This window comes from Sturnira hondurensis, unplaced genomic scaffold (genome assembly GCF_014824575.4).
Source record: "Sturnira hondurensis isolate 20B ecotype Veracruz unplaced genomic scaffold, ASM1482457v3 Scaffold0007865, whole genome shotgun sequence".
Classification (NCBI taxonomy): Eukaryota; Metazoa; Chordata; class Mammalia; order Chiroptera; family Phyllostomidae; genus Sturnira; species Sturnira hondurensis.
The window spans coordinates 5,823,828-5,845,476 of NW_028080496.1; the positions used below are offsets into that span (position 1 = coordinate 5,823,828).

Genomic DNA, 21,649 nt, shown 5'->3' on the forward strand with positions numbered 1-21,649 from the left:
ACACATGCAGACATCACCCTGGGAAGAGACACAACCCCCGAAGAGAAGCCGCACAGTCACTCAGAGGACAAGGAGCCGGGTTCACTAAATTATCAAAGTACACGGATAAGGCGAAAGGCAGGCCGTTTGAAACTTTCCAAGCGTTTTCTCAGCACTTGAAGTTCCAGCTTACACCATATGCAGGTAATACTGAAAGAGTTAGTCAAACCAGTTAAAGAGCTGGCCGACTCTCCTCCCATTATCTGCAGAGGCACTGTGGCAGTGGTGTGGGGGAACCCCAAGGCTACGCTCCAACAGGGGGTTCCATGACCGTAGTGTGTGAAAAATAGAAACGACTTAGATGATACGGTTCTAGTCTTGGTGCAATCAAAACAGCATTGTGTAGTGAATCTTGGGCAAACCATTTAATCTGAGCTTCAACATCCTCATCTGAGCAAAATGATCCATAAAATCCCATCTAGCTCTGAAATCCAAGTCATGGCAAAGGGACCCATGGTGGGTTAAAAAGAAAACTGGTTCACGTACAAAATAAACCCATGTTTCTGGACACTGTTATCACCCAAGGCAAGAATGGCCTGCTGTAAGGACCATTCCCTCCATCCTTATATTTCCTATTGGTGTGAATGCTTTAAAGAAAAAAAAAAGCATGAATAAAGCTGAAAATAAAAAGCTTTTAGAAATTACTTTCTTATATAATCTAGGTGGTCAACTGTCAACAAAAACTTCCCAGCAGATAAAGCAAGCCCTGCTTTCTAAGGTAAGCATTCTGAATTTCACCCCAGAATGAGTCATCGACATGGAATCACAGAAAGAGCGCTTGACCTGAAGGCCAGAAAGCAGGGACCTACTGACCTTGGGAAGGTGTGACAAACTACGTGCCCCAGTCCCACCTGCAAAAACGGGGTGAAACGACGTGCATGAGGTAACGATCGATAACGTTCCATGTTATTAAAGGCGTCTGAAAAGAACAGCCACTAGGAAAGTGAAAGGCACTCCTGTGAGCTCCGTGAAAGCAGGGATTCGGTCTCGTGCACCCCCTCTGTGTATCCAGACCAGAGAAATGCCCGGCGTGCGGAACACGCACAGGATAAGCTGGCTGAGTAAAAGAATGAGGGAGTAATATCATCAGATTACATATACTTATCGTTTATAGGATCAGAGCCAAAATACTGTAAAGAGGTCAAAAAAAATTTTATGAAGCAATAATTGCTGAAGTGATACTATCCATGTGAAGTGTTTGAAAACGAGTGTCCGCCTCCCCCACTACCTGCTTCTCTGGGGTAAGCACACCTCTGCACACCCAGCAGGCACTATGGCTCGTGCCCTTCAGAGCTAAAACCATGTGCTTAAATTCACCCAGGCGGCCAACGGTGAGACTCCAAATCCCACCTCTCTCCCACAGACTGCTTCCAAACTGAAGGTCGGGAGGTCTGTGGCTGGGTCACACTCAGGAAAGTCCCCAAAGACTGGACGACCCATGGAAAAGCACAGTAACCTAATGATATTCAGTGATTCTGATGATCTGTGGAGGACACACTCATAATCTTGGCTTTGTCAAAGCTTTCTGCATTACGAAGATATGGCAATTCCTGTGAAGCACTTTAGATGTGCTCAAACCATGCGCTTTCATGTTTTTTAATTTAAAACTGACAAATTACTCTCTCCAATATTTTGTCATCTATGAATTTCATGAACGAACCTAGCCTGAATACACATTACCACTTATTAAACACCTGCTATCTGACAGACATATTTTACTTGTAATATGTATTAGAAATACTCAGGATGGCAGGTGTTTCACAGATGAGAAAATTAAAGCTCAGTGGGGTCAAGTAATTTGCCCAAGGGTATCTACGAAGGAAGGTCTAGAGTTGGAGTCTGAACAGGGGCCTCCCTGATTCCGAGGGCCATTGCGTTCTCCTATACCACAGTGCCTCCTCCAATCTGATACCAACGAAAGCCCCAAATCAGACACTTCTCAAGAACAAGCAGACGGAGGGGGTAAACGTGCCGCCTGGCGTCTCACCTCCGGTGGTTCATTTCACCATCGCTGGCTGCGTTCTTGCCGGGCCCCCAGCTGTGCCTCCGGAAAGGGGACAGGGAGCGCATGGAACTCCTCAGCACTGAGCAGTTCGCGGGCACCTCGGTGATGCTGTCCATCTCCTCCTCTTCCATCTCACCTGAGCCGGCGGGTTCGCTCTCACTCTCTCGGCCCTCGACCCCCACCCCAGGGCTGGAGAAGCCATCGAGAGACTGCTGGTCCCTGGCCCTGTTCACACTCGATATCTGGGAGAGGGACACATCACTGCCGTGAGACGAATGTCGGTCCAGGGAAGCCGTGTCATCCGTGGAAGAACAGGACCCGGTGATGTCACAGACTGACTGCTCCTCCTCGGGCTGTCATGGGGAGAAAGCACAGCTGGTTGGAAAGCAGGACCAAGCGCAGCACCTCCGTTATGCCCGACTGAGCCGACAGCTGGAAGTACATTAATGTTCCTCTCCTTACGGAGGGAAAATACCTAATTCAGGACAGGGCCTCCAGTCAACATCACAAACTGAAATGAAGGGATTATCTTTCGGCCATCTGCTTCAACACTAGACGTGTGTGTGTCTGTACCCACCTGACTCTGGACACACAGCCCAAGGAAATACAGTCACTATCTCGAAGAGACACCTGCACTGCCATGCTCAGAGCATTCCTCACAGAAGCCGAGATATGGGAACACCCTAAATACCCATCTACAGATGACCAGATAAAGAAAATATTAGTCAGCCTTCAAAAGAGAAGGAAATCCTGCCACTGGCAATAACATGGATGGCCCTCAGGGCATCATACCAAGTGAAATGAGCCAGACACGGAAAGACAAATGCACATGATCTTACCTATATGTGGAATCTAAAAATGTCAAACTCATAGCAACAGTGAGCAGAGTGGTGGCTGGAGGGCGGGGGAAGCAGGGCGATGTCAGCCAAAGGGAACAAACTTTCAGTTCTGAGATGATTACGTTCTGGAGACATTAACGCACAGCACGGTGTCTCCAGTTACTGATAACGCTGCAACCCTGGAATCTCCTGACATCAGGTACTCTCACTACACACGGCAAAAGGGTGACCACAGGCTTTATTCTACCTCTGGGGAAAGAGTCAGCACCTACTAGTATTTTCTATGGGCTTCAATTAGCCCTTTGGATAAGAGGGTAGCCCAGGACATGTATTTTACGATCATACTTTCTCACTGCCCAGAGAATCTCAGGATCTCTTTTCGCTTGAAAAACAAAAATCTCAATTTTATGCGCCGAGATCTTAGAAACCAACCAATATCCATAAGGATAAACATGAAGCTCACAGCTCACAACACTCCACAAAACGTCATGGAGTTTACCAGGACAGAGAATGAATGAAAATACCAGCTTAAGGCAAACACTGCAGGCTGTTTTACAGGGACCGCTGTGGAGTCAGTCCCACCAATGGCAGCGGGAAGTGACCCAACACACCGCCCACGCCGCGGTGGCTTTCCTCCACACTGTATTTCAGAGAAGGGACGAGAGGGCTGCAGCCTGGGCGGGAACTCGGGGACGGGCTGATGTGGCAGAGCGCACTTGCGGATGACCAGTGAGCAAGACTTCTAAGGAAGGTGCTGACGGCCCGTCTGCCACTTCTACATAAATCACTGGCTTCTAAAGCAGGTGTTGGGAGACTGAAGGCAAAACCACAGCAAATGACCAGATTTCCTCTATTTCCTCAGGAGCGTCATGACGATAGAAGCACCCACCTTACAGGGTTGCCATGATCATAAATGAGACCACACGTGTCGAAAATTCGGGTCAGTCAGTGCCCAGTATATAGTAACTGCTCTGGAAATAAATATCAGTCTGTCTCTCTCTTTTTCCTTTTGTACGTGAACCCTTGGTTTTGATAATGCCAGAGAAAACACCTATTGCAAAACCTCTACTGGTCACCAACTTTGAGAGAGAAGAACCCGCCAGGTCTCCCTCCGAGAGGCCAGCAGGCATGCTGGTGAGGGCACAACGAGGTCAAAGTGCACCACCGTTTCCAGTTTTCCTGAAGCAGGCTGCTGTGACATGTAGGTAAGACTTAATCTGGGGAGTAAAAAAACTGTATCTAGTCATCCTGAGGGGAAAAAAAACCAAACTGCTAAATCTAGCCCTGGACACTGGTATGAACAATCTTGCGAATGCTTTCAGCAGTCCAAAAAAGCAGGTAAAGTAGAGCAAATTCTGACTCTGCAGAGCTGGGAAAATCATTTCGTTTGGTGGGCAGACACAACCGTCACCCTGCAGAGCGACCACCCAGAGACAAGGCACCACGCACGCATTGGGGAGCAGCCAGCACTTCTTAACGGAGACTTCTCCATTTTTAAAAAGCTTTTTTACTATGAAAATTTTCAAACATACAGAAATGTTTACCAAAACATTACGTAGGTATCCATGACACCGATGACTCAAACTTAAAGCAGGCACTCACAGATAATATCTACCCTATTTATCTCAGACAAAACTGATTTACTTTCAGAGCTGAACCTCGGCAGAATGGCATTTCCCTAGGGGTGGTGGGGGTGCGGGGAGATCTGAGAAGTCTTCACAAACAAAAACCTCAAAATCACAGTGGTAATTACCCAAGTTCTGTTACTTAAAAAAAAAAAAAACCCGATTGCTTTCTCTCTTCCTAATTAACTCCAGAGAAGGACACACCTTTCCGGCATGTGGATTTTTTACTTTACAGAATCCCTTGAGTCAACAGGTCCACAGTCCGTGGTATGTGACGGTGACCGGAATCCTGATGCTCTGCACTCTCTCCAGGGGCCTCCAGAAGGTAACGAGCACAAGGAAGAGGAACAAGGTGGAGAAGGGCTGGGGAAGGCCAAATGGACACACGAGAGCCGCCGAGATGAACAAGTGTTTGAAGGTACATCCGCAGAGACTTAAACAGGTTCTGGAGCAGAACCCAGAACCTTCAGCCTCCACCTTCTACCATGACTTTGCAACACAGCATCCTCACATGGTCCCCGGAAAATGGAATCGTCCACTGAACACGACTGCTCCCCAGCTGCCACAACGCGTCTGCCCCTGCCCCCTCCTACCAAGACGCCCACCTGTGGCGAAGACCTGAGTATTACTCTGACCCTTGGTGGGAAAGCCTTCTAGTTCTCTCAGGAATCAAAGCAGAACTCTCTGCAACTGGGTGCGAACATGAGCACACACACTCCCCCACCCCCCGCCCTGGCCTCTTACAGGGCCTCAAATTATACAAAAAACACAAGGTGATTCATGTGGATGTGCCTGGCCTTTCACTGGAGAGAAAGCTTGGGCTCCCTAGCAGAGATCTAGACTGTTCCAATTAAGCAGCGTGACATCACCAAGCTCAGCAGTGAGCTTCAGGCCTAAACACATGAATCAGAAAGGACTCTGCGGTTAGTTTATACACATGACATCATCTAGTCCGAGGCATGGTCCTTCCTGCCCACTGAAAAGCACTCATTGTCATCTGATTTCATTCATGTCCACTTCTTTAGGCTTCAAAGTGAGTGGCAAAACTTGCATGGAACCAGCCATGATTCTGCAGAAAATAAAGGCCAATGCCTGTGTCTAAGCCCCTCGGAAACCTGGAGCATCCTGCCCCGAAGGGGAGCTTTGACGCTTCTCTCAGATCCGCCGAGAGCCGGAGAGAAGCGCTGTAAGGGTGGAAGGATGACGAGTCCCGGCAGGAGTGGCGGACGTAGCTACCTTGGAGAAGACGATGCTGTCCACCTCTTCCGTGGGTGAGTGGAAGAGGTCAGAATCACTCCCAGACTCTCTTTTAAGTGTGCTGTGCGTGGGGGCACACTCCCTGCCCAGCCCAACATCCAGAAAGTTCTCACATTCTGAAAAAGAAAATGGATGGATTAAAAAAAAAAATCAGTTTCTTTTCATTCCAGCAATCAGCCTTTTAAATCTACTACCCCACCTTCCTCCCGCACCCCTTCTTTACCGGGACGCTGTAAAGGACACAATCAAATGAGCAGCTTTCAACTCTGGAACTCTGATTCTAGGTCGATACCGTTACTACACAACAACCATGAGTCTGTCGCGTAAGAGACAGGTACAAAAAGATAGACTGATTTAGAGCCACAGTTGTATCTATAATTAGGTACTCAAATGGAAATCTTTCCCTCCTGGTAGTTAAGAGGTTTTTATTTCTTGGGGTATCAAAATTGGAAACTATGTGATAGGGTCTGTGGCGAATTTGCTTTGAGTTGTTTCTGGAAACTTGTTACTTTATCAAAATACTGAGATAAAAGAGGGGAAGCATATCTAATAAACATATCAGTGTACTAAACTGTGGGACTGAATGAGTAAGAACAGAAATGTAATTACTTGATTTCTTGTACTGAAAATGATCCGACAGTGGAGAATAATTCGCTGAAAAGCGAAAATGTGTCATCTAGCTTCTGTGTTCAGTTCAGGAACTAGGTCAGGGACTGGAGTGCCAGACGGAGGGGCTCCAACACAAATGCTACAATGGTGCACCCAAGAATTCTGAAGACTTACTATATTAAAATCAGCAAGGTATTTCACCCATTCTCTCCTACGACCTTTGTGAACAAACGGACATGTGGACCTGCCAGGACCAGAGTCGCAATCGCTTGTACATGATGAAACCAAAAACCCAAAGACAGGCAGAAGAGAGCAGGTACCAACCTCCTTCAAGAAGCTTTGAAAAGCAGCCCTGACTGGCGTAGCTCAGTGGATTGAGCGCGGGCCTGCGAACCAGACAATCGAGGTTCGATTCCCAGTCAGGGCACATGCCTGGGTTGCAGGCCGGTTCCTTGCAGGCTAACTACCAGCAGGGGATGCACAAAAGGCAACCATACATTGATGTTTCTCTCCCTCTCTCCTTCCCCTCTAAAGATAAATAAATAAATAAAATCTTAAAAAAAAAAAAAAAAGAAGCTTTGAAAAGCAAAACATCATCTCGTGAGCGTTTTTATGTGCGCTATGGACAGACACACAGGCGCATGTTCATCAAAACTGTCGGTGACGCTGCGTGACGAGGCGCAGGGGAGACCCCCGCCACCCAGCGGACAACGCGAGGTGACGGCAGACACACAACGCTCATCGTTTAGGCTCCGTTAACAGACCCAAACCCAAAACGAGGGAGGGCCTGCCACCGTGGGACGGCTGCACCAATACCCACAGAACTGGGCTCGTTCCTGGCCACTGCTTAAATGTACAACGCAGGCAGAAGTGCGTGCGTGGGAATGAGGTCACAGCAGCGCAAACAGCAAACCCGTTCACCCGCTGCCAGAGGGGCGGGAAGAACACGAGCCTGAGGACGCTGCTGCTGCTGCCGCTCCCAGGCAGAAGAGACCCCGCAGGCCCGGAGGCGCAGGGCCTCCCCGTGACCGGGCTGCCGGGCAAGGGCTTGGGCCTCGTAAAGTCACGAGTGTCGCTGCACCAGACGGTCTGAAGCAAAGGCTGGAGGACCGGGGCGAGAGGTTTCTTTCTGCGGAGAAGGGACATGCGGATCGGACCAGACGCCCCCAGTGTCTCTCTCAATTGTTGGAGGGCACGGGAGGACGATAAGTGCGTGCACACGCCTACGCAAAGGAGAAGAGGAAGTTGTTCTTAGTTAACTAACAGCTGATCATTAGTAAATTAATTTGCTCTGGATCTTAAAGGAAGGATCAAAGAGGCGCCATATTGGGAGAGGTCATGAATCACCTGGCAACAAAATGACCGTTTCTATGAGTTAGGCATTTGACTATGTACCAGGAATGTCCAAAAACGAGGGGTTTAGTCGGGGGGGGGGGTGGGGGGTTACAATCTCGTAGTGGAAATGAACATAGTAAGAGGCGATTTTAACACAGAAATACACAGGGGATGCCATGGGAGGTAAAGTTGGGCTCACAGATTGATCTGAAAATATTTCGGAGAAAGAAAAAAATGACATTAATTCCTTCTAATCTTGGCATCCAAAATGTGTCTGAGTGTGCTATTTCTGTGGGAACAGCCCTGGCTTTTCCGACTGGAAATGGTGGGCATTCTGAGTGTCCTCTCCCACGCGCATTTCAGAGTACGCACTACCTCAGGTGGGGCTGGTGCGTGTGAGCTTTCTACTTCTTCCGCACTCGGAAAAACCAAAAACTCCACTCCGTGGCCGAGGGGAAAATAGGGGGCTAGCCAAGGAAAGAAAAGGCTGTCGCAGCAACTGTGCCGAGCCCCAGCAGGCCAGCTGGCAGGCTGACAGGCCGCATCCAGATTCTGACGGGAAAACACACCAGCTGAAGACATTCGAATGGAAAGTCCACAGGGCAGATCCAGACTCACCCTTGCAGGAATGCCTCACCCAGAAAAGAAGTCCAAGGACCACAGGGTCCACCAACTGAGTGCGGGATAAGGGGCTGCTGCGTGACAGAAAGGTCTCTGTCGGGACCGGGAGGAAGAAGAGATCATGGAAACATGAAGGAAGGGAAAGCGAGGGGCTTTAAACCACTTTGAACCCCCACAAATGGGGGTGGGGGAGGGCAAAGACAAAGCTAACCTACACACACCAGCTCATGTGTGTCAGTAAGTTTTAAAAAGAAATACAATCTTTCCTTTCTTTCCAATGAATAAAAGACAGCAGTACATGAAGGTACAGACAAGGCTGGGCACTAACTAGCCTCAGACTTAATTCTGTCGTGACTTATTAGCAGAAACACCCCCGGGAAGAAGTAATATTTACCCCTCGACGTCTCCATGCCATGTCCATACCTGTGAAATGAGGTGACCAGCACCTCCCTAAAGCAGTCGCAGTGACAGAAATCATCTGTGCAGACGGCACCAGAACCCTGCCCCTCAGCACGGAGCAGGCGTGTGATACACATGCCTAACGATATTAAGGCGTCATTAACCCCTGCCGTGCGCTTCCACCAGCCACCAGTCACCAGTCAGGACGTTACCTTGAGGTGTGCCAGGTGTGCCAGGCCTGTTTTATGACCCATAAATAAATGCCAGGAACTTTTGCGACCTGAGCCATTAGTTTTTTAACAGCCAGCAAAACGTGTCCTTTTAATGATGCTATCTGGTCATTTAGGTATAAAATTACATGTACGCAAACAGATTGTAGTTGGGAAAGGGACAGGAACATACCAGCAGCACTCACTGGCTTCGCTGACTGAACCCTGCTAATCATAATGCAATCTTGTACTTATTTATCCAGAACTTGAAAATATACAAAGTAGTTTTAAAAGACATTCTCATTGGGCCTAACACTATTGCTGTCCTAAGCTGTGTTCAAGAAGGAAACCTGTCTAGAATTCACAAAAAAAACAATGCCTGAAATAAAAAACCTCACATCTGAACTTCAGAAGCATAACCCAGATATTGGGCTTTGTTAAATGGAGGGTCAGAAAGAATCGCTCTAAAACTTCCAAAGGGGATATGTTTGGGGTTGGAGTATGGAGGGGGTCAACACAGCTCAAGGTTATGCCCCGGGGAAAAGCTCAGGGGCTCAAAAGTTGAGTTATTTCATGAGTAAACTAAATGGCACCAAGTGGAGAAACGTCCTATGAGCATTCAAATGGTGAGGCAACCCCGCTCAACCTCACAGAGCAGAGAGTGCCATTGCCTGGGAGGTTAGGAGTAACTAGACTTTTAGAAAAAGCCCCAGCTTAGGGAATAACATGAGTAGATATTTTAACGTAAAAGATTCCAGGGGGCTGCATGGGGGGAGTGTCAGCCAAATCTGGGGGCAGACAGATCCTAATACGTGGAGACCCTAAACACAACCAGCGCACGTTCATGACCTTTAACCACTTCCTCCACGTGCCGCAGAAGCAGAGAAAAGCACGCTCCACATTTGTGTCCGGCACTTCCTACGGCGCACCCTCAGAGAGCTGAGAATCAGCGAGAAACCAACCTGGAGAGAGAGGACCTGACATTTGTCTTTCGATTTCTTGCTACCGCAGCAGAGTCACAGCTAAACTGTGACTGGAAAGACCAGTGAAGACCAGTGAAGGAGGACTCGGTAATTATTTCTAGAGCAGTTAAAATTTGGGGAGGTGAACAGGAGGTGTTTTTGTTGGGGGAAGTGGACGTAAGAGCCCAGAATGCGGACAGAAGGTGTTCCCATGGCAGCTGCAGGGACGGGCAGTGGGACTCACAGTTACTCACCGCGGCACGCTGGCGACACCGCCAGTGAGAAAAGCTTTGGAGATCAGGGACAACAGAGCACAAAGACATGAGAGACCACGTCTTTGTCACAGTGAATTAGTGACTAAACCTCGGAAGCAGCTGGGACACCTAACTCATCATTAGCCACGTGCTGTGTTACTACCAAGCAAGGTATTAAGAGCATTCTACCCTCATCCGTTGTTACTAAGACCTCAGGGGCACTGAGGGAAAGACTCAACTCCTGACCATCCTCCCGAAGCTTGTGGTTCTTAACGGCTGACTGCACAGGGAGGAACCAAAGGAGCCTTTAAAGAGCTTGACACTGGGGCCACACCCCCAGCCTGATTACATCAGGATCTCTGGGGGCAGGACCCAGTCATCAGCGTATCTTAACACTCCCAAGACACGTTTCTTAAAAAAGTTTCATTCTGGAAGGTAAAGCTCTTTTTAATTATATTCGATATAAAATATTATGTTAGTTTCAATGTACAGTGATTTGATATTTATAGACCTTAGGAAGCGATGACCACGAGAAGCCCAGTAACCAGAGTCACTGCAACAGTAGTGACCGTATTCCCTGTGCTGTACACAACATCCCCACGACTGACTTCTGTTACAACTGAGTTTGTACATCTGAATCCCCTTCACCTTTTGGTCCATCCCCCACCCCCCACCCCGCCCAACTCTGCTGAGAAACTTTCAATGTGCAGCCAAAATGGAGAGCCACAGATTAGTCCTTAACAGTATGTATTTACGGTTTTACCAGATTAGGACAATGTTATCGTGTGTACATGCACAGACGCCTTCACAGATGAATTCATAGATCACAAAGTCCCATGTGAGGAATTCCTGCTAAGTTAGGTCATTACATGTGCTCACTGTCCATCATGAGAGAGAGTGCCTACAAACCCCAACCACACACAATCCTTCCCTCTGCTTTACTTACCACATGTCACGCTGAGAAAGGACAGACCCCCAAACCCAACAGTCTGCTACGACAGTGGGGCTTCGGCTCTAGAACAGAGATGTGCTGGACACAGGTGTTTGGGTGAACTGGAAGTGGGCACACCCCACCTACCTGGGCTCTGCGTGGGAGCCAAGAGAGACGGCGCATCGGCACAGGGCTCTATCGTGCACCAGCTTCCTCGGTTTATCTGAGGACAAAGAGAAACAGGCGGTGTCAGACAGACAAGTAATGTGGGATGACTTTCCAGCCACTGCAAGTATATCTACTGTACCATCACTCCATTTTTTTTCTTTAAAATTTTGTTGAAAAGTAGGTAAAATTATTTTAAGAAAAAAATACCTTTTTGCAATTAAATGAAGGTAACTGACAATGCTTTTAGGAGACTCAATAAAAGTTAGGCATATAAAAGTAATTTTTATTGCATTTAATATAATTTTTTAAATTATCATTAGAGATTTTTGATAACCTTCTCTCAGTAACTGATAGAATAGACACAAAATCAGTAACAATACAGAAAACTTGAAAAACATTATCAGCCAATTTGACGCAACAAACACACACGGAACACTCTACCCCAAAAGAGTGGAATAAACTTTCTTTTCAAATACATGTGAAACACAGACCATATTCTATGGCATAAAATGCATCTCAGATTTGAGGATTAAAAGCATACAAAGCATGATCTTTACTTTACACAGTACTAAATTTAGAAATCAAATTAAAAAAAGATATCTAAAAAAAGCCAAATATTTAAAAGTAAAAAAAAATCTAAAAATTCCATGATCAAAGAAGAAATCTTAAGGAAACATTGGATATTAGTTAAATATTAGAAAAATATTTTGGACTGAATAAAAATAAAACACCTATAAAATTTGAGATGCAGCTAAAACAGTGCTTAGAGAAAAATTTATAATATTAAATGCCTATATTAGAAAAAAAATCTCAAATCAGTAATATCAATTACCACATTAAAAAACTAGAACCCTGACCAGTGTGGCTCAGTTGGCTGGGTGTCCTCCTGAAAAGCAAAAAGTCGCTGGTTCAATCCCTGGTCAGGGCACAGGCCTGGGTTGTGGGTTTGACCACCAGTCAGAGCATGTACGAGAGGTAAGCAACTGATGTTTCTTTCCCTCTCTTTCTCACTCCCTTCCCCTCTCTCTAAAACTAAATAAAATCTTAAAAAAAAACTATAAAAGGGAGAATAACCAGTGGCAAATAGGATTTAAGAAAAATACAAAGAGTAGAAATGCAATGGAAAACAGAGAAACAATAAAATCAAAACATAGTTTCCTTGAAAAGATCAATGACATCAGTAAAACTCTAGCTAGGCTGACCAAGAAGAAAAGTTACAAATTATCAGTATCAGAAATTAAAGGGGGGCATTATTATAGATCCCATAGACACTGAAAAGATAACACAGGAATATCATGAACAACGTTACTGCCTATCATTCTAACCCAGACTAGAGACCTTCTCCTTAGATGTTTCTGGGATGGGAAGGGGGACGGGGACGGGGGGGAGGGGCGGGGGGGGGCCGGCAGAGGGTGGGCAATAAACAGCCCAAAGGCGAATAAACTGAGGAAAGAAGAATGGCCCTGAGTAGGGACAAGGTGACACATCTACTCTCAGGTTACTCTCTCTCTTCTCCAAAAAAAAAAAAAAAAAAAAATGACCCCTAAGACTGAGGCATTTACATTAGCAAATAAGGGGGTTCTTTGTACTATCAACATGCTTCTTAGCCAGCTCTGAGACCAGGTTTGGCAAAAGATTCTGATCGCCAAATTAGGATTAAGAGACAAAAGAGGAAGACACAATAGTGTTGAGACTGCTAATAACTTGAGTTTTAAGAGGAAAACGGAGGTGATAATCACGAGCCCCTCTCTCCAGATTTCCCCCTGATAGAGTCTGTTCTAGTCAAATACAGGATCAGCAAGTAACTGAATGGGAAAGGGAGAGACTAGTTCAAGAGGATTCACAAATTTTGTGTAACAAGTAGCTCAAAACGAGGAAAACGGAAACTCTGCCGTTAACTACGCACATCTTTTGGAGGGATACGTTACTAAAACAGACTTTCTGGCTCCGACCACATTCATGAATCTTCAGCCAAAAAACAAAGTTAGTCTTTTGGCCACAGCATCCCTGTGATCTCCGTGACTAAGAGTTCACGGGCACTGCAGGTGCCCACATCCCCAGTGCTGGTGAGGTGCAGTGCGTACGCCACATGGGATGAGAGAAGCTACTTCAGAAGAAATGCCAGTCCCCCCACCCCCGGCCCCGATATCACGTTTCATTCCCTGGGACCCCGTGTGATTACATAAACCACACCCACGCTGTATTCCCATCAGTCTGAAAATAGACTTGTACATACTTCCAGCGCACAGGGAGCTTGCCTTTTGTTTTTGGCAGTGTTTCTGCTCCTGTTTATATTCCAACATCCTAATAATACAGCTCATGGTTACACCCAGCCTTCCCAGCCATTGCCCCGTATTTACTTCCTCTGCAACTGTCTCAGGAGATCCAGCCTGAGTTCCAAAGCTGAACAAAAGGAAGCAAAAACCCACCATCCGGACCTAAAAGCCAACATTTGAGTCAAACTCATTTCAGGGAATCAGATTGTAACTGAGCAGATGGTGTAGCTGTCTTTGGTTCTCAGCCTCCTTATCTTTGGATACAATGTGGAAGTCTTTTAGAGCAAGCAAACTTTTCAAGGATGTATATTTCTCTGGAAAATAACAATGAAGTTAATGGCAAGCTGCTACTCTTGAGCTTTAAGGAATGAGGCCACGTGGCCGGCCCAAACTTCATGAATGGGGCAGGGGGGGTGGGGGTGGTCCTCCTCTACAAATACTTCCCTTTTGTGCACAAGAAACACAGTTGGAAATCTTTTAACCACTTATCTGATACAATGAACTCCTAGCTACAAAGTGTGCTCTCAATACATCATCAGTAACATGCGGAAGCCACTACCCCAAATGATAAAGAAACGGCCCCCTGTGCCGAAATCAGTTTAATCAGCAGTCGGTCCTAGATTCTGACCCTCTTCTTCTTGGCATGCTAGTTTTACCAAACTCCTGGTCCTTGCTACCCTCTTGTGTGAAGAATGGTCTCAGCAATGCTTATCAGGAGTTACCTAGGGAACTGCCAGAGGGGAAAGGTCCTGTCGCTCACCAACTTGGGAGGTCAGTACGAGCTTAGTGAAGGGTGCGGAGGGACACAGGCTAACAAAACCCTTCCATACCCCGTTTGAACGTGGGATCCATCATTACCAGCCACTCACGCTAAGAGCCCAAAGCCATGCATGCATTAGGAGAGAGTAACCAAAGGAATGTTGTGTAGTGAAGAAGAGGAATGACATGTGTGTACTTGGGGGTCTGGAAGGGTGGGCGACAAGGAATATGATCAACTTACTGTGTTACTATTTAGAAAAAAATCCAGAAAGGAGGTAAGATCTGGGGGGTATTGAGGGTTGACGATGGGAAGGAAGCAAGAGCTGACCTGAAGACAGAGATCAATGGAGGAGGAAAATCTGAAGGCCTTAATGCAGAAGAACTATCACGAAACCAGCTATGCAGACCTGGCAACAAAGGGACCAGATCAGAATGCAAAACAAGGCGACAAAAGTGTGGGCACATAACACAGGATGGGAATTTTGAAGCTAATCTCCAGTGGATTATTAGGATGTCAGTGGGAGGGACTGAGTCGTAAGTGTGGAATACCAACGGGACAGGTTCAAAAATCTCAATTCTGTGATTGCGGTCATACTTCAGCTCTGTGACCTTGCACCAGCCTTATCAGTACATCACAGACAGTTTATATAACGTGGTGTGTATGAATGCATACTCACAAATCTTAAAAGATGAACTCATTCAAGTAACAAAGACTCATTGAGTATTTAACATGAATTGGGGACCTTGCTCTGAGTGCTTAGATATACTTGATGAACATGTGAGAAAATTATAAACTCCTTCATATAAAAGCCAACTTCCACCAATAAAAGTGGAGTGAGAACATATACATGAGAATCCAAGTGGCAAACATACCCAACACCATTATTTTTGAAATATTGAATAAAGATACTGATTCAAAATGAAAGGTCCCACTTCTGCCTCCCGCCTTCCCTTCTGCCCCTCATGGACTCAGGATGCTCCCACCATAATGGCTCCGTCGGTCCTTTCCTATCTCAGGGCCTTGCATTTGCTGTTCATTCTTTCTTTCTCTTGGGAGAGCGAGCAGATTCTTATCCTGTAGGCATCAGGATTTCTAAATGTCAGCACCTGAGAAAGATTTTATCTAACATAGGTCTTCCCACTATTTCTCACACAGCTTGCTGCTTATTTCTGTCGAACCACTCACAGTAAATTGTGCTTTATTTACTTCTCCCTTCACTGCCTGTCCTTCAGTGATACGAGGATTTTAAAGAACCGCGTGTCCCTCAGACTCAGCACTACACCTGACATCCAACAGTCACTAACACTCATCCCAGGCTGGAAACAGGTTGTTTTCTGGGCTCCTTGAGTACACTTATTTGTAAAAAAAGAAAAAAAAAGTCTACTGTTGGAGAAGTGAAGTTTTCTCGACGGAAAATGTAGCAGGAACTTTGGTATAAACCAAGATTCATCTAAAAAACTAATGATAGCCTCCGTGAGCTGTGGCCTTGGGAGAAGAATCACATGTATCTTGGTCACTCAAGTTGTTTCCACTCTCCACGGTCCACAGAACCCCTGAGCTCTCCATACGAGAACGGGGGGGGGGGGGGGGGGGGGGGGGGCCCTGGGGTGAATGCACTCNGGCTGCTGGACAGTCCCCGGTGAGGCAATGCCTAAAGAAGTGCTTTGTCACCGCTGAGGAAGAGCCCCTCGGACGGGCTTCCCCACCCAGTCGGAGCACAGGGTTCTGCGTGCCGCGGCATTTTAAAACACATGATATGCCTCACGATACCTGGTCTGAGGTTTTCTAGCTCCCCTCCCTCTCTTCCTGTCTCCCTAGACACATAAAATCACTGTCGGGCACAGAAAGGCCCTAAAAACTTGGCTCTCCTAAGTATATGAGGACAAAACTTTCAGAACAGTGTGACTTCAAAAAGGATATCATGCTTCAGAGAAACTAAAATGAGTAATATGTTGGAACCAGTTCGAAATGCCAAGTTGCCAACAGCTGTCAGTCTAGGCCTGGCAGGTCCAGCCACCATCCGACAGCAAGGGCAGAGGGGTACGGACACCCCCCCCGCCCCCCGCTACCGCCACCAATCACAGATCATTCAAGGTGCTCTTCACTGGCTCCATGGCCTAGTCTTCTGGGCCTCAATGGACCAGTGAAAAAGATCAGGGGGTCTCCAGTAACAAACAGAATTGATAAATCAGTAAAACAGCCCCACTATTTCCTTGACCAGGGCAATGCAGTACCACACTGCCTGCACCTCCCCAGCTCCATACGCTCCCCAGTTCAGGTCCTGAGGTTCTTTTCCGCATCTCTTGGTAGGCTTCCAATTTCCCCTGCTTTTGCCAGAAAACTGCTAAACTTCCAAAAAGCAGTCCTGAAGTCATCCAATATTCCCAGACTCCCATCCTATGACTGGAGGAGTTCTTACTAATTTTAGGCTCAAGGATGCCTCCTTGAGCAATTAGCTGCCCCGCGTCTCCGCCCTCATCCTGCCTGGACACCTAACACTGGGAAAACAAACACAGCTATCTTCCGATTCTGGGCCAGACCCGGCAACCATGCACACCAAGCCGAAAAGGACCACTGTGCCACTTTAATACATAAATTAGTTGGAGAAACTTCCAAAGAAAATAAAGGCTATCTTTCCCAAAAAGAGCTGTGAGGGAAGAAACAACAGAAAAGGCTCAGACAAAAGACGGAGAGGCTAAGAGCCTGGGGCAGCAAGGGAGAAACACACCCAGACAGAAGGGGTTGGGGTGGGAGGGGAGTGGGTGGGGATGACGGGGACAGAGGGACAGACAGAGCAACTTTCAAGATGAATCTCTCCCTCCAAAAGATGAATCTTTCAAGCGTATGAGGTTCTCCCGAGCACACAAAGTCATTTTAAAGAATGCAAAATGACATTTAAACAGTAAGGGGCCCAGTGGCACCTCTCAAGTCCCACTGCCTTTGATCAGATACTCCTTTAAGACATCACGAGCCAACCACCATCCCGCAATGTTCGGGTATACTTCTCAGTACCTCTCCCAGCGCAGGTGGCCAGGGACCCAGCTATCAAATTCAAGAGAAAAGAGCCTGAGAGCTTGGCAATGTGTCGAGTACGCCCCTTACCTTCAGCAGCACCACGTCCACAGCCCTGTCCACCTTGGAGATGTCACAGAGGCTGTACCGTCGCTTGTGCCTTTCATACATTTTGACCAGGCGCAGGCGAGAGGAAACCAACACGGGAGAGGTGCCCACCGGGAACTCAGGGGGCCAGCGTACTCACGCTAGTCCAGAGTTCCAAATCCCTCACGGCGAGCTGGAGGAGACCGGTGCCTTCTAGACTCCTGTCTCTACTGAACTGTCAAGGCGTCCAGAAATGAATTAAAAAGAAACCAAGTATAGGATCCAACTCCTCGACTGGGCGAGAATTTTCTGACAACTTCAGAGCACTGGGATGATGAATTTATAATTCATAATATAAACAGTAAATGCCTCCTGATGCTATACGTGTATGCAGAGCTTGACTGAACGAGAAGCACATGCCACTTCCATCACTGGCGAGAACTCCAGTAGAAAAATAAAGAATGAACTGGCTGAGCATTACGGCCAATGCACACGGGGAGAAAGCCAGCGCAGGCAATAAAACTCCAGGATGGACTTCGTCGGGAAAAAAGGGAAGACAAGTCTATTTCAAAGAAATGACATCTTAAAAAATCCCATTAAATTCTGCTCTTGCATTTAAAAAAAAAAGACAAGAAAAATCAATTTCTTTTTGCTTTACAGGAAAAAAAAAAGCAGCAGCAGCAGCTTAGAGATTCTATCTGAAGTAAAGAGCCTTTCCAGTCTGTCTTGCTCACCAGGCAGTCGGGCTTGGTTCTGATTTAAGTTGAAAGTATGTCCTGACAGCAGAGGAAAAGGAGGAAAAAAAGGCCCCTCCTCCTGCTCGCCTCCCTCCTCCCTCCTTCCCTCCTTGGGCGCTGGCCCTGCCCAACCCCAGCCCCCTCCCCCTTTTCCCCTCACTCTCAAGAACGTCAGGACTTGCCCTTTCAGCTCTGGACCAACAGCAGCCTTGGAGCTTTGAAAACCTAATTGCAGTGGTGGGAACATGATTCACCCACGAAGGAAGAGGAGAAAAACAAGGCTTCCTTTTCCAACCCGCTTCCTCCTCCTTCTCCTCCTCCTCCTCCTCTGCCTCCGCCTCCAACTGCCCCCTATGAAAAAGGCTCTGTCAGGCGTCCGCTGATGCAAAGAGTGCTTTGATGTCAGGGCAGCATGGTAATAAAGGGAGGGGGATGTCACCCTAAACACCACAGGCACATACAACACGCTTATCTGTCCCACCAAGTAGAGAAAACTGAAACTACTCAAGGCACACACCGTGTCTCCTTGCCAAACGCAACACAATGATTTAACATGAGAAAAATGCTAGCCAAGTATTTCAGGATTGTGTCTCTAGGATCCAGAATGTCTACAAAGGTGTCTGACAAGGTCTGAAAATCCTCAGAAGTTCAGCTTTTTTGGGGGGTGGGGGTGGGAGGTGAGTGATGAATGGAAGGAGGAGGCTTGAAAGAAAATTAAAGAGGAAAGGAGTAAAATGAATGGGTACGCGTCAACCCTTTTTGTGACTAAGAAAGTCACCTGGGTGGGACTTTGCCCCCTTCAAAGCTTCCATTCACATGAACTGAGCTCTCTCTATATGTGCCTGTTAACTTCACGTGCCTGCTTTCTGCTATTTCGAGCCCCTACCCTCTGGAACATTCTCAGGTGCCAGGCCTATTCCGGAATTCATTCTCTCACTTCAGACATTCTCTCACTTGGGTTGAAGGAGGAACAGAGGGGGGCAAAGAGGGGAAAGAGTGGGAAAATAAAAAAATAAATAAGATTTTCTCCTAAGAGCATCAGGCTGCTGATTTTCCTCAAGTGGCCAGGAGTCCTGGCCAGACCTGGAGAGTGTGCATGAGGAGCTCAAAGACCACGACAGAGAGGGAGGAGAGAGACAGAACACCCGAATTTATGCCCAGGCTGCAAGCAGAGTCAGAGCGAAGGGTATTCGGGAACCGCATCTACAAGGGGGGTAGAGGGTCTGATGAGTCACCGTTTCCTCGGGGCCAGGCACTCAAGTTGCTAACTGGCTCAAGGGAGAGACGCAGCCAGTCCTGCTCCAATGCCAGCGTTGTCCTCATCTGGCTGTTCACACCACAGCTACAGCGCCAACCCACGCAGGGCCGGTGATCCCCACCCCTCCCCGGTTCACCAGCGTGGACAGCCTCCCCTTCCCCACGGGTCCCCATCGAGCCTTGGTGGGTGACGGTGATGTTACCGTCAACATGTACAGTGAAACAGAGGCTTCCTTTCATTACAGTGACAGCGGAAACCAGGAGAAACAAGAGGACTAGAGAAACACTAAAGAGTCGCAAATAAAACTCTCGCTCAGGCTCACCAAAGGGGTGGGAACCCGGTTAGCAATTTACAAATACTTTGAAACTATGTGGTCTAAGGCACACATCGAAAGACCCTGCAGGCTGTAGTGTATAGAAAAAGTAATAATTTATGATCTTTTCTGTAGGAACTTCCACCAAGCTGTGGTTCTGAGCGCACCCTCCTCCCCACGTGGGCATAAAGCTGCCCCCCCCCATTCTCATATGGTCTCTTCCACTGCCACTCCCTTCGCTCTTAATTAGATTCGAATGTTTCCTTCGTCCAAGGTTCCCAGGCATCTCTCTAGGGATCAGATGCTTTAATCACAGAAAGCCTTTCTATGCCCAACCTCCTGGAACTACGGACTGAAGTGTACACAATCTACATTGACTTTAACAGCTATTTTGTGCCTTGCGGGGCGGGGGGGGGGGCGGCAAACAAAATAACAAGGTCCCTGTCCTCAAGAAGTTTATGGAACTAGAGAGGAATCTGTTTCTTAATAATATAATGACCCGAAATGGCCTAGATTACTGTTTTGAGACACACAGATTAACCTATTTCATCTCTGACTGTCTGCTGGCTTTGTGCTACAGGCTACGAACGCAGACGTCTTGCTTTTTCTGGACCCGTAAACACATTTAAATGATTTAGAACCGTCCTTACGTGTTCTGTTCCTTCTTGGAGAACAAAATGCTCTGGGTGGGGAAACAAGTCTGTTTTTCCTTCCCCTCTGGGTTTGCTCGCCACTCCCCTCCCCGACAGAAGACAGACTCTGTAGTCCTAGCCTTTCGCTGCTGCTGATGTGACAATTCCAAGTTTTTATCAAAAACATCTGGAACCACTGAACAGTGATTCGGTTAGAATTTTAAAACACCACAACCAATCATTTTAAATCCAACTAGAGCTGAGAGTCACAAATTTCCGTTTTGAGAATGTCTCCTCTTTTCCTTAATTTTGGGAACTGAAGCAAAACACATACATATGTGTACATATATGTAATATATGTTATTTACAACCCCTTACAATAGCAGTTATTTAAGAAATTAATTGCATATTCCTTCTCTCTGTGTCCTCCATCCACTCTCCACCCACAAGGGGTCCCAAATTCTAAACAGAAGCAACCAGTGCTTTTTAGTCTGTTCATACCACAGGCCCAACATGTTCTTTTTTTTTTTTTAATATTTTTTATTTATCTTTAGAGGGGAAGGGAAGGAGAGAGGAAGGGAACATCAATGTATGGTTGCTTCTCGTGCATCCCCTGCAGAGAACTGGCCCCTGCCGGAAACTGGCCTGCAACGCAAGCATGTGCCCTGACTGGGAATCGAACCGCAATCGTCTGGTTCGCAGGCCCGTGCTCAATCCACTGAGCTACACCAGCCAGGGCCCCCAACATGTTCTTAAAATTCCAGAAAATGAAGTACACAAATTATGTGTGCATTATAATGGAACTACAGCATTTTTGTTCATGAATTAAATTTATCTGATGACAAGATCTAACACCTGACCAAATAATTTAACATTCTTACAGGTCGCCTCAATTTGGCTCCTGTTGTTCCAGTGAAGGGAGAACCCTGCCCGAAGTCCCGAGGCAAAGTTTCTGAGTTAGGACGCCACCTAGTGGGTATGCTGCAGATCCCGACAGAACACTCAAGGCTGGGAAACAAAACAGCAGCTGTGTGACTGACTGGGCACTGGTTGGTTAAGTGACTCACCACTGATTAATTCAGTCTCTGCAGGGAACACCAGGTAGCAGGGTGAAAATGAGGGATTCTTTCCATTCCTGGGTGTGCCACTATCTCCCTAGTAACCTGGGGATAATTACTTTGACCCTCCAGAGGTAGGTTTCCAAAACTGAAAAATGAGAGGGTATAGACACTGGATCATACCTGAAATTCCTTCTTGATCTGATACCAGCGGTCTATGACTAAGAAATCTTTACCACCTGCCATGCAGCTCATAGGATGCA

General features: G+C 47.0%; 1 protein-coding gene across 5 annotated transcripts in view; it reads right to left on the reverse strand.

The window, feature by feature from the left end:
- Window positions 1-21,649, reverse strand: part of AKAP13 (A-kinase anchoring protein 13) — a 226,398-nt gene that overhangs the window by 61,946 nt on the left and 142,803 nt on the right. For 4 of the 5 annotated variants that reach the window (XM_037053671.1, XM_037053672.1, XM_037053670.1 and 1 more), the window contains 3 exons: window positions 11,233-11,308; window positions 5,745-5,881; window positions 2,027-2,397 (listed from right to left, as the gene is read on the reverse strand). In XM_037053671.1, the coding sequence (XP_036909566.1) occupies window positions 2,027-2,397; window positions 5,745-5,881; window positions 11,233-11,308 (584 nt within the window). Of the gene's footprint in view, window positions 1-2,026; window positions 2,398-5,744; window positions 5,882-11,232; window positions 11,309-17,391; window positions 17,899-21,649 lie in introns of those variants that run through there. The other variant, XM_037053675.1, reaches the window with a different exon arrangement.